Source organism: Egretta garzetta, unplaced genomic scaffold, assembly GCF_000687185.1.
Source record: "Egretta garzetta isolate BGI_Z169 unplaced genomic scaffold, ASM68718v1 scaffold13, whole genome shotgun sequence".
NCBI classification, from domain to species: Eukaryota; Metazoa; Chordata; class Aves; order Pelecaniformes; family Ardeidae; genus Egretta; species Egretta garzetta.
Genome location: NW_009259239.1, coordinates 3,602,792 through 3,628,329, shown reverse-complemented (window position 1 = coordinate 3,628,329; position 25,538 = coordinate 3,602,792). Strand labels below are relative to the sequence as shown.

Here is a 25,538-nt window from a genome sequence, read left to right as displayed (position 1 = left end):
GCAGAAGGACTTGCTTACTAATACTACATCAATATATATATTGTTTGATGCAAACACTTTGGAACATTTACCTGCCAGTTTAGCTCTACAAGTTTGAGTCTTTCCGTCTTTCCTTGATTTTTTTTTTTTCCCATGCATGAAAAAAACTCAAGCACATTACCCTGGAACTGAAGAAGTCATTTGCATGCCTAATTAAACATAACATACATGTCATCATAAAAAGCAAGAAAAAAAAAGAGAGCTTCCTACCCGTAGTAAGGACTGGGATTCGTCTTTTGCCTTGCTGTCCCCGGATCCAGGGTAGGGCTGGGTGAGCTGCCCGGCTTTCTCCGCCGCTCCGGCTGGCACGCCCTGCAGGAAGCCCTTGCTCTCCACTGCCAAGCCGTAAATGGGCCGCGCAAGATGGGCAGCTTCTACATTTGGACTATCCCTTAAAGGCTTTGGCTGTTCTTGGCCAACGGACACTGGGGTCAATAAGCCTAGACTGGTCTGTGTGTATGACGGGCTCCCCCTCAAAATGTCTGTTCCTCTCCAGGTCACATTGCGAAGATCATCACTGGGACTGTCAGTCCAACCTTTCTCCTTGAGCACTTCCTTATCTTCTATCTTTTCCCTCTTCACTATGCTGTCAGATATGGCCTCCCCCATTTTGGGGTCCGGATTAATCAGACTGTAGACCTTAAGGTCAATTTTTGGCTCCTCCTTGATAGACGAAACACCATGACTGTCCTCCCCATTGGCTGTAGTGACATCCATCTCCTGACAGTGCACAGTGTTGAAGTGCTCTAGTAGTGACTGAGTGTCAACAGCCGTGAAGCTGCACTGACGGCATTTGTAGCAGTTGTGTACTCTCCTGGAAGAGAACAAGAAGTGTATTAACATGAGAGGCTCCCCTTGGCCTTCCCTCTCCCAGTGGTTTTACCTACCAAGATGAAGAAAATAAGCTGAGCTTACAGTATGATTCCCTCTAAACAAAGCAAGCAGGTTTACTTTGGTGTCTTATACAATGTGGGAAAAATCCTGCTGGTCATTTCCCCCATGCTTTGCAACGGCCTCCTATTGCTCATTCACACTGCATTATTCTAAACTTCATATAATTTTCACCAGGATTTTGTGGTTTTTCCTCTTCAGTTTGCTGCAATATACTTTTCACTTTCTATTGCAGTAGAAAAAAGAAAGTAATATTTTTTTCAACCAAAATCAAATAGCTAGGAGAGGATAGTTTTCTTTGTATAAAAAACCACTTTGTGTAATACAGATCTATGCTAGAAAGTTAAAGCGTTTTAAAAAATTCCTTTGCTTTCCACCAGTTTCATATACTTTTGGTTGACAAAAATGATTCTGAATGGAGCTCTGGTCAACTTACAGATAAGAACACGCCAAAGGACAGAAGGTTGTACACAACAGACAGTACCTATTTGTTCTCTATGGACATTTTAACACAACTGTAAAAGATGCTGCTCTAAAGAAAAAGGAAAATCGTTGGCTGTGTCACTACAAGCTGTGTTTTCCTGTCAAATACTGAAATGCTTGGGTACGAGCTGTGGAGCAGTGCAGAATAACACGCCTTCCTGTTCTTATTCTAAAAGCTTATATAAAGAACTGCATTACTAAATTATGTAAAGCATATGTTGCTACACGAGAACAACATGTTACCCATTTACTGTATCTATCATAGGAACAGAACACTGTTTATGAGCTCTATAATGCTATTAGGAATAATTGTTTATAGCACAGGAGCGGTCAGAGCCCTCCATCAGGCTCCGGGCCCCGCTGCGCCCGGCATCCTACCAACGCGGAGCAAAATACCGCTCCTGCCCTTCATCGCAATGTACAGAACTCTGCAAAAGCTTCTCCCTACAGACACGCTCACACATCCACACCCCAGGCGTTCAGAGTCACAACAGCGTCTTTAGCCAAGCTAAAAACCGAGCCTTCCGCTATCCACACAGGACAAAACTTGTATGAGAAATCTGTTACTGCCCTGACAACTCCAACTGTTAGAATTAATTCTTTTGAGGCCAAATCTTAGCCTCAGCGAAGTCGATAGCAGAACTCCCATTGACTTCAGTAAGAGCGGATTTGGCTCTCGGTGCATCTGTAGATACACAAAATGTCCCTCTTAGAGTACGATAGTTTAGAAGGGACAACTTGCCAAACTTACTAAACCCCCTTGTCTTCCTTCTTCCCTTTTGTTGGAAAAACAAACCATATGTTATTTACATTGTCTGATTTTCTTGCAGTCGTGTCAGCATGCAGCCATGAGTGCACATTCAGATTCAAGCTTTTTAGCCCTTGTGCAATATCAGTTTTCTTTTTGTCATTTTCTGTATTTATATTCATTTTAAGGGACTAGATGGGCTTGTTCAGTTATGCAAAAAATAGAGCCAGCTATTCTCCACATAGCCTTATGGCAACAAAATCTACTTGTGGGAGAGCAAGCTGGGGGTTAAAATCCTGTTCTGGCTCTGTTCCCTTTTCTTCATTCTACAATTGTGTTTTATTAAAATCAGCTTGTCTCTCAACGCGACACTAATATATTCTCTCTTGCAACTTAATTCTTTTCTAAACCGAGCTTAATTCTCTTCTGAAACAAAAAAAAAAAAAACCCCACACCCAGAGAGAGTGCTATCTGATCAAAACCATTTTACAACTACAAAAAGCCAAGTTATAAAGAGGGTCAGCCCTGTAAAGGTGGGACACCATCAGGGAAGGCCAAGTTAGACAGGGGCTAGTTATCTTAAAAGCCAAGTTAAACAAGACACCATTTGGGGCTAATGGCTCAACCGCATACACTCCCCATGTGAAAGTTTATCAATCCTTTGGGAAGCTACTTAGCCCTAAGTGTCTCTTGTTTGACTTGGCTATTGCAATAGCTAACCCCCTTTCCTAACTTGGCTCTCATCTACAGATATCACAAAAGCAGAATTGTGTGGAATTGTGGATGAGAAATATCCCCCCCCCCCCCCCCCCCCCCCCTTCCACGCTGGCTAAATGTTTTTGATCAGGAGCAGTATATACACCGCAGGAGTGGCACCACACTTCTGAGGCCACAAATAAATGCCGAATATATTACATGCATTGTAACTACGTAGCTGAGGCACACCTAAAATCACCTTTATTACATTAGTTTGTTCATTTAAATTATTTATAATTGATTCAAAGAGAGTCATACATTCCTTCATTTTTCTGTGAGACTGGGACAGGCCCTGTGGTGTGGGAAAGACCAGGATTTAGGTAGATAGTAACCCAACAGGCTTTTTTTTTTCAGGACGTATATTTTTCTAGTATGCATTAAAAAGTAATCTCTGCCATCGACATTATAAATCTTCATACTTTGCATGGGTTTGTCCTCTATATTATTCTGTCCCCAAGCTCCAAAAAGTAAGCTAAAGTTTGGTACTGTCCAAAATAAGTCACAGTCTCAAATAATAAAATAATCGCTTTAAAAAAAACTTACTCTTTCTTTTTTTAAAAAGAAAATATTTTCACCTCTGACTGTTTTCACCCCACCCTGATAGCAATCAAGGAAACAAGTTGGCAATGTTTGATTTCTTTTTATACTAGAATTTAAACCCACCCGTGTTTCTAAAGGCCCAAGTTACACCTAGATTTGTGCACAAAGCTCCTCAAAGCTAAGCAAGAAAATTTTAAAAATCCCAATTCGCAAAGTACACAACACAGTCCCATGCATTCCCTGAAAGTTACACTTTGCAGCTGAACCACGGTTACACCATCCGGAACTCTGAATCCATCAGCTGCAATGGAGTGGACTGGTATACAGCTTATCAAAGGAGAGATGTTTGAGGAAAATCGCAGCATGGAAGGAAGGGATGTAAATGAAGAAGGAAACAGCATTCTCCCTTTTGTGATCTTGCTTATACACCACTCAAGCAAACTACCAGCAGGTTCAGGCCATAAACTGGCAGTATCTTCAATGTGGCATTGGGACGGCAATGTCATCCCACCCGTTGATGTCACTTAGCATTATTATTTTCACTACAGAATACATCAAAGACCTGATTATTTGTGGACATTAGAACACTTCTGGCCCAATCCCAAGATCAAATGTCAAGGAATCCAGGCCAAACCTTTGCTGCACTGTTACATTCTGACAACTTAATAAAATCCTATCATTATTTATTTGTACTGAAATGTCCTTGAATTGGGTGCTACAAGATACAAGAATTTTCCCTTGCAAAATCTTGGAGAGATTAGATGGGGGGTTTTGACAGATTTAGTGTTCTTTACTTGAGCTTTCGAATAGGCTGTGATACTCCTGACACCAGCCAGTTGTTAATTAAGTCTTGTTGACATACTTCTAGCTAGTCTGAAGTATTACAAAACACCATCCTCTACAAAACAAGTACTTTTTTTTTTTTAAATTACCTGAAGACATTCCTAGGCTCTAGGGCACAGAAAATATCCTGGATGAAGGTACGGCTGTCGTATCACTTCCATTTTTTTGCATGTTTTGAATTTGATTATGAATATAATAATTACTAGCATTTCTCACGAAGAAACAGGCTTATAAGAAAGTTTACTTTTGGGATGGGTGCTGCACTCAGGTTTGTGGGAAGTAGAAAATATTCAGAAGTAAAGACAGCGAGCAAAGCAAGCAAGAAAATTCAGTGGAGGGTCAGAAGGGGAGGAGAACGGGCAGAGCAGAGAGCAAGGCTGAGATGAAAGGAGAGCAAAAGCCATTGGCAAGAGCAAACAAGTTCAGAGCACTGAATTAAGGTGTCAGGAGGATGGAAAAGGTCCTTGCAGCTGCCGCTATTGTTCAATGAGTGAAGGCTCCTGCTCTGCCGAAAACCCGGGAGCTGGTGGGCCTCAATTTACACTTTTGCCCTCGGTTGGCTTCTCCGGGGAGCGTCCCAAAGGCTCCACATTTCCATAATCTGCACGTCTAAGACCCTGCTCCGGCTCCTGCTGCCCAACGGTGCAAGGGGGCAGCCCCAACACCCCTGTCCCGGACGTGCAGCCCTGGCGCCGGGGAGGCGCGAGCCCCAAGTACCCTTTTGCCTTTTACCCCTCTACCCCATTTATCTTTAAGAGGTACGGAATTATTTAATTTGAAATTAATTTCAAAAGGGAACCCTACAAAACTGCCGTCATCCACATTTCCAAAATAATTTATTAGAAAAATGATTTTACACCATTACCAAAGCTTATATTTCATTTCAGTCTTTCTATTTTCTTTTTAGATTTTGCAGTTATATATTGCTTTTATAAATGCAGCATAGCATTTTTAATTACTACTAGAACTGATCAAATGCTTTCCCTCAAAGTCTTTTTTGACAAATAAGGATTTACATGAAAAACTCAAATTTTTGAAAAATGAGAAAATGCATTGGTTTTCCACATCTTTTAGCAAAATTAAAAAAAAAAACCACTTCTGCAAGAATCCTCTTTTATTTTTAATAAAAAAATTAAAATTTAAAAATTAATTATTTTGGAGCAAGCAGGAAAATAGTCTCTAGACTAAGTGATCTGACACGCAAAATTGCCCCAAATACTCAGTATGATTTTTATCTAAATTACAAGTCTTGGCATCTTTTAGCTCATCTGAATACCAGACAGTTTTGCGGAAAAACTAAGCTTCACAATGAAAATGAAGAGTACCTGATTCCTCAGAGGTATAATGGAAAATGAGTTGTAGCAGAATTAGTAGAAAATGGAGGCCAATAAACCTTCTGGGGATTTATTTGAGTAAGCACATTTTAGTGAGGTTTAAATATAAGTAAATTCAAGTGCAACATGATTCATTAACTTCAAATTTGACTGAACAGCCCTCAAATAATCATGTCAAGAAATCCTGAATGAGCGTTAAGTGTAAGTATATGTTTCTGTAGACAGAAAACTTGGAAAGAACCACTTTTGCAACTTCCAATACTGTTGCAAATGTGTGGCTGCAAAGGAATAATATTGGGATATAGAAAATTTTTTAGCTAGCAGACATAGTGTAGATGTAGAGCCAAAAGGAAACAAAATAAAAAAGAAAATAAATTAAGCATGCTGTTCAGGCATATGACTCAAAAATGAAAATAATCAAAAATGCAGACAAAAAATACATGAACCAAAATATGTAAGTAGCATCTAAAGCCAGCTCTGAAACTCGCAGATTATCATGGGTAGACTTAAATACATGAATGGCAGAACACTTTCTGCCACCACATGAATGCTTAGTATTATGTTTACCATTAGAATCCATTCAGCTCCTCATTATATAAATGGACAGGTTTTAGACATACATGCATGTATAGCATTTTAAACACATCAGAAATACATAACGTGTATAGGCATAACAGCTTTATTAAGACAAATTCTGATGAAGCTACAGAGAAGGCCAGCTAGGATGCCAGCTGACTCCACATCAGCGTGTTTCTGTGTGTCACATAACCCCCTAATACTACTATTTTATAGATGTTCTACTTTTTTTAAAATCTGAACTATTCTGTATCTTTAGTTCATAAAATACAGGAAGGGAAAGAAAATACATGCCTGATACATGCAAAACTCGTATTAAAAAAAAAGGCCTGATAATATAAATAGAAGCTATAATGCCCCCAAAAGTCTCTCTTTCCATTTGCTTTAGTTGATAGAGTGAAAACCAGGTTATGGATAGAAAAGGAATAAAACCTGCTGGTGTTTGCCATTGCAGAGCACCTACCGCAAGCTGAACTAACTTCTGTGATTTCAAAGAAGATGCACAGTGGGGGAAAACAGTAGCGGTACATGTAGAAAAGAAACTAAACTCAAATTAAGAAGGGAGAAGGGCAGGAGAAAGGGAAAGAAGTTGGCAGTTGTGGGGATGTTGTACTTCGCTTTAATTACACAACATCCTCAGAGCAGTCAACAATGTCATAGGCTGAAGGCTTAGCAAAATACATTGTTCGAGTGTCTTAAACAGAAAAGCCTAATTTTAGACAAACAAGTTGAGATTCGAACGCTTAAGCATATCTCTTCATTTTCCAAAGTGCAGTTCCCTGTGACAACTGCCAGAGCCGCAGGGTGCTGAGCCCTCCAAAGGAGAAGCTCCTGCTACCCTGTCTCAGACTTAGCACTTAATTTTGAAAGTCATGGCTTCTCCTTTCCTTGGGAAAAAGGATTTTAACTAGGCATGCTTGTTAAAACTTAAATTACCAGCTGCAGCAAAATAAAAGTGTTTTTTTCAGTCAAGGAGCCATTTCAATCTTCCAGTTATTTAACCACTAAAAAAAGACCGTGCCATGCCTCAGCGGCGGACAAAGTGCTGCCTATGGAGTTCTACAGCATGGCTCGAAGCTGCTATAATAATGCTTGGAACTTAGATACCACTTTTCATCTTCAAAGCAGTTTACAAACATTAACTAATTAATCCGCACAACATCCCTCAGGCCCACTTGGATCAAAAATGGGGCACTGCATGCTGGGACCTGAATCCTCCGTGGGCCCTAGCTCCAAATTAAAGATGAGCAATCTGCTCCTTCTTTTTTTTTTTTTTTTTTTAAATAGACTCCTGATACATTGCCAATGCAGCCCTCTGTTGGGCAACATTTGGATGCCCCCAGCTTTAATCTCTATTAAAGTATCATGCCCCAGTCTGCCTTTGTTAATTTTGGATGTCTTGGAATCTATTAAACGTGGCACAGTTTCTTGAGCTTTTAACAAAGCTTTAGCTTTGAAAATGCATCTTCTTTTGTCTTCATTCTAGCTGGCTTCCATGCAAAGATCTTTTAGATGAGATAGATACAGAGTTTTCCGTTGTTGTTGACGCATTAGCCTTAACTATGAACATATTCAGCATGATTTTCTAATATTTAACATTGCTTTTTCAGCGGCACATAACTCTTGCTCTTTACAAAGCCTAAGAGCCAGCTCCTCCTCTGATGTAAACTGGACTGCCAGTTTACAACAGCCCAGGAACTGACCCAAGAAGTTTAGCAGGGAGTTGGCTGCCACTATGACATTGTGTCAGACTGAGTCAGGAGACTGGCTGCGTCCACCTCCAAATAGGAACATTAGCATTTAAAATAAATAGAACGACACTGTAAACCAGCAACACGAAAATAAGCATCTGCAAAAGGATCTTGGGGGATGACATCAACAGACAAAAGAGTGTCTGCTCCCAGTGTGAAACCAACACCAAAACAGCAGTGGAATGCTCTTAAACTAATTATTGCGTTGCTGGACTTGGGAATGGAAAATACTACAAAAAGGTAGTACATTGAAGCACTGTTATGGAGCATGAAAGGATTCATAGTCTATCTTGGAAAGTAAAGCCATTTGTGTTCCCCTACTGAATGAAGATGCCAGCTTTCTGGTAAAAAGCCTAAACTAAAATAGTACCTAAAAGATTCTGGGTGGAAAATAGTTGACCAAACCTCAAATATGCTGGAACTTCAGCATCTGCACACAAATCCAAATCGCCCTTTCTTTGCACAGGTTTAAGTGTATAATTAAATCCACCGACTTAGCTGGTGGTTTTCCAAAACAAAGTGGATGTTGGATTGGACTCTGGCTGTAAAGATTTATATCTACACGCGTTCATATTTTGATTTCCAGTTTCCTCAAATGTTTGGGGAATGGTGACATTTAATTCAGGAAGTAAGGGAGGGCTGTTTGTTTGGGTTCCTATCGTTAATCACTTGAAACTTCACTGTACCTGTAGTGTCGGGAAATCTCTTCTTCCACCTGGGTGGTAAAGTCACATTTGGTACATGAGTGTTCTTTGTTCTCCTTGAGCGTCAGCGGCCCCTCTGCCCCTGGCAGGGCGTTTGTTTCTGGTTTGACATCGGACGCTTGGGCTTCGTGTGAATTCTCATAGTGGAGCAGGAGAACGTCCACGTCGGGAGTGGAGAATGAGCACTGATGGCACTGGTGTTTGACTCTAGAGCTTCCTGTCACCCCTGGAGACAGGTGCAAAAGCAAGAGAGCACAGTGGGAACAATTACTTTTTCTGCAAGCAAACGGGTAAGTAATTTCTCCAAGGTGCTTTTCTGGGCTGCAGAGGCCTCGGGGACAGAACTGACAGTGCTTAATGGTACATTTATGAATGTTGTGTAGCTGCTGATAGTGACGGAGAAGTGGGCCCACCACTATTACGTCTGGGCCATGGCTCTTTGAGTACCTAAAGTCACAGAACTGACAGTTGTAGCTCGTCACCATGCTGTCCTCTGCTCCTTTGCTAGTCAAGTCTTTCTTTTTTGCCACACTCGCACCCTTTTCTGTCTTTGTCACTAACTCCCCATCTGCATTTTTGGCTAGATCATTCTGGTTAATGACAGATCCCCTAGAAAGCTTATCATTCAGATCTGGGTGAAGGCTTCCTGCCTGGCTTCCCCCATGCTGTTTGCTGTAATGTTCTAATAGTTTCAGTGAGCTGGACGATTCACAGCTGAAACTGCAAAATTTACACCAGTAGTAACTGGTTGTATCGGTACCATTTTGTCTAGAGGAATCTATTGGCTTGATGGGCACCGAATATCCAACTGGTGTATCATCTCCTGCTTTTACAGTGATTCTGTCTTGCCACTTCCCCAAGTCTCCAGAATCACATGGTCGAAGAGTAGGACTGGATTTATTGGAGTTTTTCTCTGAAGTTTTACCAGAATCAGAGGAGGGAAGGGCTGCTTTCATTTTGTTTGGGTGAGTCTGTAAGAAGTGTTGCTCTAGTTCAGTGGAGGAGTTGCCCATGTAGGTGAAATTGCAGAATTTGCAGCGGAAGTACTTGGTGTTGCCTTGGCAATCTGGAGTTTTCCGCCCAATTCCAATAAAGGTTCCACCTAAAGTAACCTGTGAATAAAGAATAAGGTCATTTTAGCTCCACTGTAGATTTATTCAAATAGCAACAAAGGAAAAAAAAAAAAAAAAAGCAATTAGTTCATAAGCCTCTTTCATTAGCCATCACCACCATTTTCATTTGTACTAATGTAGTAAGGTATTGTACACATACCCTCACATATTTAGCATTTGTTGAAGATTTTGAAATGTTTCACATAGCTGAATATATATTCCAGGTGAATAATAAATATCTTTATTTGGGGAAACTGAGGCATGTGTACACAACATGATCTTAACTCAGTGCTCTCTGATAGGACTATTCCTTCCTTCACTAAATCACGTCATTGACAGAAGATCCAATGGTCAGTTCCCATATCCCTGAACCCTGTGACAGGAGACTTTGCTGGGAGTCTGTACAAGGTGTGGAACAAAAGAGCGGGTCCTCAGTCTTTTTCTTTCAATACACTTACATGTTTTAATCATATTAATGCTTTATAGTCCAAGAGAATTGCTTTCTAAATATGAGCAAACAAAAATTAAAATTGAAATAATGAACTCAGTTTGCTGGGTCAGAGTATGACAAATTCTTATAAAGACCATTCCCACAGGAGCATCCAGTATCCGCCAGGACGCCTTTTAACACAGCCATCATGGCTGGTGTCTGAAACGAAAGGCGGTTTTCTCAAAGATTACTCAGCGCAGACATTCTCCAAGGAAACCTTCTGCTCCTCTCATGCACAGAGCTCAATTTAGTAAAACAAGGATGGAAAAACTACAGTAGAAAAATGGCATGTGGCAAAGAATCCTACCACACCCAAGTCCATGACATCACTAATTAAAAAAAAAAAGGTAGGTCTACTTAACTGTTCTCATGATCTCTGAGCAAAATGGTCTGCAGGAAGGAAACAAGGCTTCCAGGGCTTATGTTATTAAAGCCCGTGTTCTCATAGCAGGCAGGCTTGCCCTTCCCAGGAGTGCACCACACCTGCCCGTGACATCAGGGGGAGATTTGCTGCTCCTGTACAACTGGTTTGAAGGCCAAAGAAAGACTCTCCTGACAAAAATGTCACCATTGCTCTAGTTCTTTTCCTGAACAGTAAATACTGTACAGCATCCAGAAGATAATTCCTCTTTACACCCAAAATTCACAGACTTCTACTCCTTTGCCATCATCCAGTCTACACCTCTACATCAAGGACATGGGTGGAAGCTTCCTTGTGCCACGTTCTCAATTTTTACATCCAAAAGAGACGCCTTATGGGGAATATAAAATTTCCACACAGGGTCTGATTTCCATTCTCCCAACCAGTGAGTGTATTACTACATTTCTGCAAGATTCAGTTGTAATGCATGAGGCAAATGGTTTAATTATTTTTCTTCTCCTCCTCAACAGCTGTGCCACAAAGCAAGCACGTGATCACTGCTCATTCAGTATCACACCATACGGAAAGACTCAGACATACAAAGAGCATGAAATGTAAACATTTTTAAATGCATATAATATAAATAATTTTTAGCCATTTAGCTCAGAGAATGAGATGCTATCCTTTGTATCCCATCAGAATTGAACATGTATAGTGAGTCAATGAGTTGCTAAACCATGATATAATGAGCTGCTGCTTCAGCCTCCAATTCTTTTTTTTTTTTTTTTTAAAGAAAGCACAATTCCCATGCACTGGTTAAAACTTTTTCTTAAATAAACTGAAAATTGCTTTCTGTTTGTTTAGGAAACATATCTCATTAGGCAATGGTGGGTCGGGCAGCCAAATAGCTAGGACTTAACTGTAATAACCTTTTCACTTAAACAGGGGCTCCAAGTTCTGGTATTCGGTTGTGAATTTGGTTTTGAAGAGGTTCTTTGACACAGGGATCTTTTAACAGATCTTCTGTACTGTAGAAAATATCTCATTTTACTCATTTTATGGCAAGCAAGAACTGGAGACAAAGCCATGCTGAGCCTGATCCACTGACAACAGTCGGATATGGGCTTGCTCCACAGTATCTGGCACTTCAAGTCTCCATCCACTGCATTATTTCAATGTTCCAAGTCTCGAAGGTGGTGAAAGACAACTTAAGAAAGCACTGATGGAATTATAGTAAACAGAAAATAACAGCCGCTCACTGCACGATTACATAAGTTGCAAGGTGATCTGGTTTTGCTCATTTAATTAGATACTTATGTTTGTTCAATGCATGCACAGAAAACTGGCCAAAATGCTTTACCTTAAGTGGCTCTAATGAGTAAATACATCTATTACTCTCAGCTGTCCATTCACAGAGCCTACAGATAACAAACCTATTTTGCAGACATTCCATAGACACCAGTTAGAAACTGTGAGTGACAATAACCCCAGCTGCTCTTCATTGCTAATTACTTTTATTTCTGAACACTGGAAAAACATATTATTAGTACTAGCATTTCATACAATGCACTGTAAATCACATCATTCCTGTAACTTGTGCTAATCCTGCTTAGTGGCCTACATAGCAAATTTGTGTCCCATGCTAATACATCCTTCTTTGCATCACAAGAGGATAAAATAGAACTAAGTATTCTCACACTATTTGTGTTAACCTCTTGCAATGGCGGGGGACACGCAATCTTTACAGCGCTGGAATGTAACTGATTACCAATTATTGGGTTGGCATTTCCATGACTACCCTGCCACAATTCAAAATAATGCATCCTATTAGGAGAGCATGTACGTGAAAGGCAACACAGGGTCACCTTAACGTTATTACACTCCAACCCCATTTTCCACACATAACAAAACCTACTGAAAGCCTCCTTGGGGGTCATCAGGTAAAGAGCACTGAAGAAACTGGCTTCCATGCAAAGAGGTTGGGAGAAGCACTTGAAGTGACAGTACAAACTGAAGCTGTTTCAGCTTTCAGCCAGCCAAATTTGGAAGAAGCCTACACATTTGCAGAACTGTTTGGATTCATGCACTCCGCTCAAGTCTTGGCTTGACTTTCAGATTTTTCAGTTACATATCGTATCTCTGTGTGCAGGCACTAAACTCCTTCACTGGGTATGTAATTGTCCTTAATCTCCTGCTCTCTCTGACCTGCCCCAGAAAGAAGAAAAATATAGGAGAAAGAGGAGGAGAAAGTGATAGCTTCTCATATATATTCGTCTATTTCTTTCTGATCCCAGCAAAACCTAGTCGCCTGCTTTGCTCTGACAGATTTGTATTTTCTGAAGTAGACACTCCTCCCCAACATAAAGAAGAAACTAAACAAAAGCAATGCTAAAATTCTGTAATTCTGTTACAGCAGCGGAGTCCAAAGTGCCAGCTGACATAGCCAGTGGCAGTCACAAGAATAGGTACAGCTTCTACTGGAAATGTTAAGTGCACCTGAAGATCAATAGTTCCCTCCATAAGCACAGAAGAAAATTAATCTTCATAATTCTCTTTTTAAAGGGATCCTAACATACAAGGCATCTGTTTGGACTGTGGAAACCTGATTTAGTTCCTTGCTTCACTGCCGCTTGCTTGTGAGACCTTGGGATTAGCACTTACTCCTTCAGCACCTTAATTATGGCAATATAGTTGGTATAATTATGCTGTACAGAGGAAGACGGCTATTAGAATGGGTTCTCCATTATTGCACTTGAGATAGTTGCACTGATATTCTTCAAAAATTGCTCTTCAAAGCCATGTCTCAGTCTGGGATTAAACTGAAATATATTTCACAGTAAGACTCCCTGAAACTCAAAACTCTTAATTGTTAAATTCATTCATTAATGGGGAAAATTATCTAAATCGAGAAGACTGGGAAAGAATTTACCACAAGGATTGAAGTTCACGTGTTAATACTACTAAGCTATCTCCTCATACACCACGCACACTTCCAAAAATAGCCAAAAAGAGAAAAGATAACACAATAATTGACAATGTTTCAAGATGTACTTTCTAAAGCATGTTGGCAAGTACTTCAACAAAGCTGTGTAATTGCACTATATGTTTCCAACAGATATGTCTATATTACCTTAATTAGTCAGACTGAAAACAATGATTTCACGGAATTAGATGGACTTGGGCAAGGAGAGGTACTTTCAGGGTTTTTTTAAAAAGTGTCTTTGATATTTAATCTGCTCTTGATCCAAATGCTAACCTACTCTATTCTCCCACCTTCTTTCAAAGTTCAATCCTAAATTTTATTAAGCCGAAGCAGTTTACAAATGCTGCTCACAGAAAATGAAAAAAAATTACCAAGGAAGACAAAGTCTGCCAGCTCCCGTAATCACACATTTCATGAAGAAAATTCCACCAGCAGAAACTGGTGGCCTCTATCCATGCAAGAGATCCAGCCACAAGGCTTACATGCACAGGGTAAAGCTGTCTTTAACCCCTGGCTTCTTCTGCAACTACTGATTAGAAACTAGACCAACCATCTGCACTGGAACATCAAATGCTAATAAATCTTCTTTTTTTTGATTACCTGGGTTACATCTCTGGCTAATCAGGAGGTGAAAGGCTCCAGATCCCTCACCAATCTCCCGAGCCATCCAGTCTGCCTTTGCCAATTACTCTTAATCTTCTAATCCTAAAATATTTTCTAATGCTCTTGTTTATTCATTTGCTTTGTGCAATATAGCATCCAGAACATTTTAACCAACCCACATTTATGAAGTTCTTCATGTCGTGCAGGCCAGAACAGATTCCTGGCTTTCATGCAAGTTTGTGTAACACCACCCAGTTCTCTAACCTCCACTATGGAGAACTCACTCCCTCTCGCTTGCTCTCCCTCTGCATGTATAACTAGGATAATCTTCAGAGTATATTCTTAAAACTATTTACCATACTGTGATTAACTTATCGGCAGATACAACTATGTTGCACAAGTGAGGCAAAGACTAAGGGCAAACCCCTGGCTTTCTGGGCTATTCATACTTACCAAAACAAGAAAGCAAACTATTAGGTCACATTCATTAAAGATGAGTGTATTCTTCTAGAGATTTATTCTGTTTTCATTGAAGCCAGTACAGTTTTTTGACAGTAGGATTTAAAAGGTATTTTTAAAACAAAGACTGTGACAGAACAATAACAAGACTTAAATTAAGACCAGGAGACCAGATGTGCAAAAACAACAAAAGTAAGGAACAGAGAATCAAGACTTTAATTTGCTAACTAATGCTAGTAGACTAATATCTAGCACCTAAAAGAAGCACCATCCCTTCTGTATAGATAAAATTACCAGACAGTTCCTTGGCTACTGTAAACTCACACAGCCTCACAGACTTTGAGGCAAACTTGCACTGATTTACACCAGAAGAAAACACAGCTGCTTTCCTTTTTCCCCAGCAACTTTATTTTTTGAGCTTTCATCATTTCTGTGGGCTAGCTTAGTTTGTATCTTTATATATATCTGTGACTATTACTAGTCTCACCAACTTTCTTCATTAACCTTTCTGCAAACACTACCAGATACCCCTGGCATAAAGATGAGGAATAATAACACATAAACAACTTTGCCTTGAAGGCTGTGAATATACATCACGTCAGTTGTTCCACAGAAACTGCCCATCTGAATGCTCTAATTTGAGGGTAGACTACTTCTCACTGAAAGAAGGCTAAAATAGCTCATTTCTGTCACAGAGCAAGTGAATGTTCCCAGGCACTTACTATTTAGCAGCTGACATGCTGTAAATCACTGCATATCATTCTGAATAGTAAACTTAGTAATGTCTCCAAAGAAAGGATATAAAGAGCTTCTACTACATATAATAATATAAATCATTACTTACGAGCTGCAGTCAATATAGAAATTAGATGCCTACAAGACCATACGTGGTTCTTCACATCGTATTTTTATATATATATGTGTATGCACATATGCATGAGAAAAAGCAGAACATATATGTATACACATACACACAAGCACATGCATATGAATGTATATATGTATGTGTTACACCACCACCCATTTCCCTCCCTGCCACCATTTCTTTTTCACGTCTGTGGTTTAAAAGAGACAGCTGACCCCTGTGTTCATGAGGTGTGACTCTCTCAGTGTGCAAAGCAGTCTCCAAGCCAGATCATGACCCAGAAATAAGACTCAAAATAAACAGGTATGCACAGATGCAGGTGCAACACCCAAGATAGCTCGACAGCCTTCAGTTCAAACAGGGAAGTCCCCAGGCAGAGTCCACAATGTGGCTGACAGATGAAATGGGCCTTCTGGGACATAACACCTTTGCGCAAGTTCTGTTCCAGCACACCCTGCAAGATCTAGCATGGCACAATCCCGTCCAAGAGAGCAGGGTACATCATATCCAGCAATAGTTGGTCAGTTTATTTAGATCTAATTCCTGGTTTATGGACAATGGAGTTAAAGTCAGTAAGACCAACACTATAAAATTTGGATCCCTTTGTCTAAGCATGTGAGGAAAATTAAATTCTTTCACATACATGTTTTCATTTACTCACGTCAAGTAGTTATGTATCCATGTCACCTTGTAGGCAGCCCACCTGACAAAGTTGAACTTTAAAAAGGTTTAATTTGTCAATAACACATGCTGTAATTGTTTATGCCTCCAGCCCAGATTATCACCATACCTGTAGGAGTCCCTTTACCAAACCCAACAGAAACATAGAGGAAACCCTTTAACATGAGAAGGGATGTTGATTACATCTGTACCCCTCCAGACCCCCTACAGCTGTTTTAGTCTTACCTTCACAGCTTCATATTCAATCAAACTGCTAATATAAGAGTGGAGTATAAAAAGCAGAAGCTACTAATAATAAAACCACTGGTTCTCATTCAGCTGAATCCTAGTTAGACCAGACTTTAATTATAAGTTATATTACTAGTCACAGACTTCTAACGTGAGAACAGAAAGGCTGCCAGATTTGATATATTGAGATCCAGAACGCTAAAAAACACACATACGTAACTTCATGTAGGCATACGGAGCTCACCACTGATTTATAAAGGAGACAAAAGGAAGGGCTTTACACACCCCGCATGCGTGGGCACTTCTGCCACTTTCTAGGATGCTGAGCAGCCTGGTAGCTGGACATGCAGAAGGGCTCGCACTTACTGTGAAAATCCTGGAAAAGTTGTTACCCATATTCACATATGACAAAGGATAAGGCTGAGTGGTATAGGACAACTTTTATAATATTGGATGTTTAGAACCATGAAAGAAAAAATCTGCTGCCAATCTCTCATTAGTCTGTGGGATAGTTAGATAATGTGATACTTTTTTTTTCCTGGGCTCACTGAAATACAATCAAGAATCTACTGGATGGCTTTTATCAGTCCATGGCTTTTCAGAAATTTGTCTTCTTATCGTATATGGCAGTCTAGTATCTAAAACCATGAAACAATCAAAACGAGAGGGCTGGATAAAAAAAAAAAATTACTTTTTAGTACTTTCAGACAGGAGTCTGAATCTCTTTAATGGCTGAACATAAGAGGAGGTAGGTCTGTGACAATACGCTCCAGAACCAGGGCCATGCTGAGCAGGAAGCTCCTCAAAGGTAGCACGGACAATGTGAAGCTGCCTGAAGTCAACCCCAAGAACTGCTGAGCGCTGCAGTACGTCTTTATCCACAGCTGCACGAATGCCCTTCTCCCTCGGGACATGCCATCTGAAACCCTCACCTGAATGCAGACATTTCTGTCCTTTCTTTGAGGGACACTGTTTTCTTTTAAAATGTATCAGGAAATGGGGTCACGCTCCCTTTTATACAATAGCCTAATGGCTTGAACACTTGTTCAGGAAACAGGAAAAGTAGGCTCCTTTCCTTGCTCTGTCAGAGGGGATCCAAGCCCACTTCTCTTCCCTCACTGGGCAATGGCCTACCCCTTAGCTATAAGTTGATATGTGGATGACAGCACTCTCCAACCTTTGTGTTGAAGCTGTCCCACTCACTACTCATCAAAAAATTTGGGGACAGAAAAAAGCTTCCTGCCTGCTTGCCGGCTACTTGCCTGTCTCCAGACCTTTCCATACTTTAAAGAGTTGTTAGATCAAACACAGGAGGAGACTTAATCATGCAGTAGCAAAGCAATGGTTTTCAGCATCATAGCTGTTAACTTAGTCACCTGAATTTTACTGTAAGTTTTTAGGTCCAGTCTAAAGTCTACTGCTTTAGGCACATCCACAAAGCCATATATAGGCTAAAATACCCAGCAAGACAAAGCTGCTTATAGAGATTGATCAATTAACTAAACGTGAAGAAACAGTAATGAGGGGCATCAGCAAAAGCTGATCCATTGAACTCACTTCAAATATTATTCTGATAAAAGCAATAAAGCTGATTAACACATTCTCTGGGAATTCAGAGATGCAATAGCAAATGTTTTCTGAAATCTATACTGGCAAGAAAGTTAATCTCCCAGAAACAGCTTGGTGATTTTACCCAATCCTATGGAATTTATTATAACTCAATGAACCAAAAACCTCTGAGGAAGAAAATAGAAACAAAGAATACAGGAGATTTTAAAAACAAAAACACATTTTCAAAGAAGACAAAGGCATCTTGCTGGATTAAATATTCAAATCAAGTGAAAATCTACACAGTAGTAAGGCCAGAAAGCTTGGATTATTTACACAGTTCCCAGCCAAATCCTCTTTAGGTACTACAGAACAGAGTCCCAACATTTGCGTACCTGGATGCAAAGCCAAATGTGTATCCCTACTGTTTTGCAGACTGCAATACAAAAAAAACCACCCTAAAAGCTGGATTAAGGGTTGGGGGGAGGGGGGATGAGGGAGTGTAAATTTTCTAGGACAGACTTCAGTTCTGTGGTATAAATCCAAAAATGCATTTGATTTCTTTCTTCCAAGCCCTTGGCAAAGGGACCGCATCCCTACCTATCTGCAGAAAGGACAGCAGATACTGGGTTTTTCTTCATTCAGACATTTTTCCATTGCTTTTTGCTTGCTTTTGTTATGAATGCAAACTACAGGGCTCAACAGCATCCCTCACTACTACAAATCTTCACACACCATGGTCTCCGACTGACCATTGTGAGCCAGATCAAAGTCAGTCATCTTCATCTTCTGGCTTCTGCGCGCAGCTCCCTGGCCTGAGACCATAAATCCATCAATAACTTCCACCCCAGCTACAACAGAACAGTTTGTTAAGTGCAAGGGGATCAATAAATCAGACCTTAAGCCCAGTCCACTACTATTTCAAGTTAATTACAAAGGGATTATTTTCCTTTAGCCCAGCACCTATACAAAATAATATTGTTTAGGTGAACCAATTATTCAGGTTCAGTTCCCTCTCCACATTACAGAGGAGTTTGACTGAACCAATTTTAACCAGAGCTCCAATCGATACGACCCCTCATTGCAGCAGGAGACACCAGCCGTTCAGATGCCTGAGAAAAATCCCCTCCAAAACGGACATAGTAGCAATATAAACATGTGTGGGTGCAAAGGGGATTTTCAAACGTTCTTTCACTGTGTTTATGAATCTCACAAAGCTGCTCTGTATCGGGAGTGGGGGAGGAGAAAGCATAAAAATATTAATCAGTTACTTATCTTCTGACATGTTCTGGATCAACATCTGGTGCATGTGCAAGTGATGAAGTATGGCATTTGGCACAAAAGCTTATTTAATCTTCTCTTCCCAAATTGGGCAGGGAAAATTAGCACTCTTAAAAATTAAGTTTCCAGATCCAATTTTTTTTTTCTTTAAAATAAATTGCCAACATTGTATAGGCTGTCTGTTCTATTTTGGAAAATGTTTTTCGTCTGAGAAAAGGCTGATCTTAAGTAGATTATCTATGGGCTGTTTCCTACCGCTTTTTGTCTCCCCTGCAGTATCTAACTGCCAGGGTTTAGTAGACAAGTATAGTCTAGGTTCAGCTGTTTTATTTCTACTTCTATCAGTTCAAACTGAGATAGCTCACACATCTGTTTTATTTCTGAAAGCACTGCATAGGAAAAGTGTCCAGCTCATTCTAATCAAGCATAAACTTTCCTATAAATAACTAAGGACCTAACGAAACAATTGTTTGGAGGAAATGAAAGTGTGTTTAGAAACTCAAATTCCTCTATACTGTATGCCTGAGCTGTTCCAGTTTGAATGTCTTCCTGACAGCATGGATCAGTTGCTCTAAGATGCTGTCCCCGGAGTCAGCAAACTGAAACTATAGCAGGAAATCCAGGTATTAACATCATACTATGTGCTAATTATAAACCATCATTTCACATTCTGACATTATTCACTTCTAACCTCTTTTAACTAAATCACGTATTTGCTTTCTAATCACGGTCTGACAGAAGAGGGTGTCTGACACGAGACAGTGAAGTGATCTTTTAGTAAGACAGCGGTTCAAAGATTGCAGCTTTTACGCATAATAACGACCTTAGTTTGATTTGCTGCTCCACAAAGAAGTTGGAGAATTTCTGAAAAAAGAGGAGAAGTTTAAATCACTTAAAAAGCTTCAAGTTCCTGTCTCGTGTTCCGGTTTCAGCTTCTTACTTGAAGTTAGATGTTAGCCATCTCAACCTGTTTTGCAAAATCTCTTTTCTACAGCTACAGTCCCTGCAAGCATTATTAAATATTTCCTACCTTTTTATTTTAACACACCCCGAGTTCTGTCTGGTGATTACTACCAATGTCCTATGCAAACATACACTCAAAATTGGATGAACATTTTACCTTGGTTTTTATGCAAACTTTGTTACTTGTTTTGTTTTGGTTTTTTTCCTTGAAGTCTGAATTTTTATACCATAGAATATGGAGGTATCCTATCGCATCTCTCAGCTCACTCATTAGAAGATTTTTTTTTTAAAGCAGCATCATTTTTTTTAACTAATTAAATATTAGCTGATAAGAAACTAACAGAGACTCCATGAAAAAGCTTTTGAGTCCACTCTTTTGGGGTAAAAATAAGATTTTTTTTTTTACAGCAGTGTCTGTAGTTTTTTCCCTGCTCCAACTAGATGAGAAAATGACTGAGGCAACAGTCCTTTCCTTGCATGCTCGCTAACGTGAAGGACAGAGTGGATTACTGTTACTTTTTGAAATGTTTTAAATAACCATTGTGTATCCTGTTTTTTCTGGCATGAGATAACTTTAGAGTTGCCAAGACTTGCCATTTATTTTATCTTAATAAAGGATCAATAAGCCAAATCTTGACTCCCAGCAGCTGATAATTTAGGATTACATTTTTAATTTCCAGCTGCTGTCTTTTGTCTATCTGGTGGTTGTTTTTCATTATTATTTGCTCTTTTCTTTCCATGACAGCGAATCCTTCAGATATGATTACCGATTCAGTGATTTGCCTGTTTGCTGAATAAGATCTTTTGCTATTGATTACCATGACGATTAAATCGTACACAGAAATATCACTGGTCAAAGAGCCAAGCACTTCTCTACTATACCCGATGCTCAGCGGACCTGCAGAAAGCCTGGCTAAAACAGACCAAAATGGTTCTTCAGACTTAAGCAGGTTATACAAAATACTTCAACCGCGTAGGTAGGAGAGGCTTTGCGAATAACCGACTTTGCAGTTGAGAAGGCAGTTAGCAGAAGTGGGGAGGCTGGGGAAATACAAACCTGCACATCGTAAGTCCCATTTAATAAGACAGGCCTCTGGGAATTGATGTCCTGCAGCACTCCTGAAAGCACAGTGCGGTTGACTTTCTGGAAGTCTTTGGAGTGGCTGAACTGCACCATGTTGTGGAGAGCCAAAATTTTAGTGTCAAGCTCAGCATCCTGCCTGGTGCGGTTGTGCAGTCCTAGGTGGTACTTGCGGAAGTGTTTGATGAGATCTGTGGGGTCGTTTCCATAGTAACCGTATCCACAGATGTTGCATTTGAAGTCCTGAAGCTCTGGAGACAGAGGCGCCGTATCCGGGTTATCATTTACCAACAAATCTGCTTTAGATTTGTTCAGCCTTAAACCCCCATCTGAAGGCACTTGTGGGTTTTTTGAGGCCATGGGGACCGGGCTTGAGCCTTGGCCATCAGTTTGACCACTTTGCACTTGCACTGTTTCATCTGAAGCTTTTGGCGACATCTGATGCTCCTCATTTGTCTCTGCTGCATCTCCTGACGGGGTACAGACCACATCTTGGGTGTCATCTGCATCTGATTTTTGAGGAGACTTCAAGGGCTCACAGATTCCCCCAACAGCTGGAGATGAGAAAGCCAGCATATTTCTGTCTGTCACCTCATCATGAGGGAAGGATGGAACATTTCCTCCCTTATTGTGGCTTTCATAATTGAAGCCAGCCTTTTCACTCAGCACTGAGCTTTTCAAGTCCTTTTTAATGCTGGAAGATGGCTCTTGGACATGCGTGCAAAGTTCCTCCTTGTTATTTAACTCTGCCGCATCACCCTGGTCAGTGTTTTCTTGCATCTGCTCTGTGGAAAATTCTTTTTTCCTTCCAGACTCTTCACTTTCAGTACCTGTAGACTCAAGGGTCTGTACCTCACCTTCACTAGCAACGTTTCTTAGAGGGGGGTTCTTTTTCCGGACCATATCTACCACAGGAAAAAAAAAAAAAAAAAAAAAAGAAAAAAAAAAAAAAAGAAAGAACAAAAGCAAAAAACCCTATAGAATTATTCAAGATAAATAACAGATTACAAGCCTGGCACTTTTTAAAGCATTCTAAACTGTATTAATACATCAAATTTTCAGAAAATTTTTGTCAAGCAGGTTTTTAGCCTGGAATTTTATATTAAAAAAAATGGTCACAGTGAGACTGAACTTAAATAAAAGACAACTTTAAAGTACGAAAACACTGCCATCAGAGTGAGTGAATTACAGGTTTCATTATCTTTTTGGAAGATAATGGTCTGGCAGAAATAATTTTAAATGAACACTTCCTTTAAAATCATTTTAAAAATCTAAGGGGAAAAATAAACTTTTGCAGTCTGATATCCATACAATGTACAACTACATATAATGCAGCTTTGCAAAAATACACCTAAAAGACATAATCAGGAGCACTTAAACACATTATAAGGAAGGAAACAGATTTAGGCGAGTAAGTAACTTTGAGGTTTCAGAGAAAGTATTTTTCCTAAGCAGATATCAGTTTCTCTATAGCAAAAGCTCCCCCTCCTACTGCCCATAAACTTCAAACAGGATTATATGGATATTCTGGAGTCTGGCCCCACAGTCCATTATTCATGTAATTAGCTCTATTTGCCAAACAAAGAGAAACTAACTTTATTAGGAAACCCATTGTCAATAAAATTTTACAGGCCTGGATCCAGACATTTGACATTGCTGTGTGGCTGAGTCGGGATCTACCCCGAAAACACCTGGAATCCACATGGATCTAAACAGCCGAACCTTCCTCTGCTCAATCCTCCTTGCAGATGTAGCCACTATTGCTAAATCTGTGAGTACGCTCTCAGGGCCCATTTACGAAAGCTCAGACAGGACAGGAGTAAGGATGAGAGAGAAAGGAGGAGTCTGCCACCAGCGGGTTAGCTGCTAGCTGAGCAGGGGAGGCTGTGGAAGAACAAATCATCAGACTATGCAGGTAGTAAGCCAAATTCCTCATCCGCTACATAACTTCACCTTCGCCAGCCTACTTAGAGAAAATATACATATGAAACTTCCCTGCACTCTCCATTGTGTGGTTCTGGATTTGATATTCATCACCAGCTGGTTTGATCCATTTGTGTTCACATGCTAGCTATGGGCAGAAGACAGATGTGCTACAACTTTTTCTGTGCTCTTATCTTTGCCAATGCTGTATACAGTGATGGATGTCTCTCTTTGCCAAATTGCGTGTGGTCTGGTGGCAGCAGCCTGCAGTACCACACATGAGACGTGAGCTGCAGACTCAAGCCTGAGCCCCCATTCCCAGGCCAGCCACAGCTGGGCGCCTCCGGAGGCACTGGGGATAGATACTGCTCTGAGAAGGGAGGACCACCTGGCGATTCTGGGAGCAGCACTGACATGCTCCAAACGGTGCTGCATCCAGCCCTTTAAAAGCCACGGATGACCTTCTCAAAACTGTACTTTCAGAAGTACAGCTGGGGACAAAGGTTAAAAATCAAAGAACAGACGCCTGTACATCCTCTTATTGACATCTGCTCCACATGAAAAGGCACTGTATGCTATGTTGATAAAAACAGACAACTTCTTAGGGGAAGTGTTCAACTTGTGTCTTGGGCTGGCTCTGTTGTCTTTGTGGTTGAGCTGATCCACAGGCAGCATGGGCTACAGCGAGACGGCTTTCACACAGAATGCCAGCTCGTGTTACAGAAGTTTTGACACTCCGTGTGGTCTTAATAGGTTTCTTAAATGCCCACTGTGATTCCTTACTGTAGAAGACACACACGCCTGGGAACCAAGTGTCTTCTCTTTAATGTCAACCACACCTACTGGGATATGTATGCACTGAATCTGACTTTTGTTTTTCCCCGATAACTTCTGAACCATGAAGTCACTCAGAACTAAGAGAAAAGAAAGATTTCCTGTTGTGGTAAGAGAACTATTACAATACAGGCTCAGCCTACTAGAACAACGTGCGCACGTATATAATTCAAGTTATAAAGACAGTCCTTAGCCTTTCAGCATTACTGCTTCTCTGTGGGACTTCATGAATGCTCTTGCTTAATACACACTAAAAAAAATGGTGAGCATCTCTGGGAAGTGTTCAGCTAAGTCTCTATTTTTCTCCTGGTTAAACATCCCAAACCATTTTTAAAATAACTTCTGTTTAAATGCAATTCATGGCAGTTAGAGGACAGAGAAAGGAGTCCTGACTATGCAGTGCAGAAAAATCAGAAATCGAGAAAGTAAACATTGTGACTGTTACCTCAGTCAAAATTAAACAAGACTAAATGCAATGTTTTAAAATGTTTTTGTTACAGATATTTTTGGCAGATAAGGGAAAGTTTAGAGACTTTGCTATCTTCGTGGCAACTGACAGAGAGAGTCAGAGAAAACGACAGAAAAAAAAAACCTATAAAGCAAAGAAAAGAAAAATCTGGACTGTATACAGGCAAAGTAGACAGTACTCCAGATCTAGATACTTTGGTTCAAATTTTCCTGACATATCTGTGAGTCTGCATGTTAATGGACGGGGAAAAAAACCCGTATCGGCCTAATGGAGCTTTTTCAGGCAGTATTCTACACTTGGAGAAAGAAAGGAAGGAAGATAACATTGATTTAAATATCAAAACTTTCCTAAGTTGAATTTAAAAGTATTTTCCCCTCTTTTCTCTTTTAGCTTTTGAAAACTCATCTGTCATTTATTTGCTTGATATCCACTCAAGGGGATGGTAAGAAAAGACATGGTATTTTTTTTTTGTCACTGAAATTCCACCACTATCATTTTTCAGAGACATATTATGTAAATAAAACTACATTTGCAATACTCCTAAATTGAAGAAACCATCCCCTAGCAAGTCATAAGTTAGATATAGAAAGAATATAGCCACTCTGAAATTATTATCTCTAAGACAAATAACAGATTGCACAATGTTTTATTGTGTGCCAAGAACGTTTTCAGTTAACAATTTCACTTGAAAAAATGGATCACATACTTGTAAAATCATACCCAGCATTGACTTCATAAGGCATGTGGCTTTAGAGTGCTTTTTACAATTATTAATTCTATTAGTCAACTAGCAGGCGGGCTAATGCAATTGTCTTAGAAGATGCACGGAAGACACAGAAGACATTTTGAGAGCTGATCTGTATATCTGCAAAACAAAACAAAAAAAAGGTTTTCCTTCCTAAATTATGCATTCAAAATATGGTTTTTTACTTTAAAACATCATTATGCCTATTGTACAATCACATGCATCTATTAGTGGGCACTATACAAAT

At 40.0% G+C, this 25,538-nt stretch overlaps 1 protein-coding gene across 2 annotated transcripts in view; it reads right to left on the bottom strand.

Annotated features, from left to right (window-relative positions):
* TRPS1 (transcriptional repressor GATA binding 1) overlaps positions 1 to 25,289 on the bottom strand; it is a 171,264-nt gene extending 145,975 nt beyond the window's left edge. The window contains exons 1-4 of one of the 2 annotated variants that reach the window (XM_009635992.2): positions 25,253 to 25,289; positions 21,297 to 22,225; positions 8,648 to 9,777; positions 250 to 853 (exon numbers count right to left, since the gene is read on the bottom strand). In XM_009635992.2, the coding sequence (XP_009634287.1) occupies positions 250 to 853; positions 8,648 to 9,777; positions 21,297 to 22,225; positions 25,253 to 25,289 (2,700 nt within the window). The remainder of the gene's footprint in view (positions 1 to 249; positions 854 to 8,647; positions 9,778 to 21,296; positions 22,226 to 25,252) is intronic. The other variant, XM_009635993.2, reaches the window with a different exon arrangement.
* Positions 25,290 to 25,538: the final 249 nt, after the last annotated feature.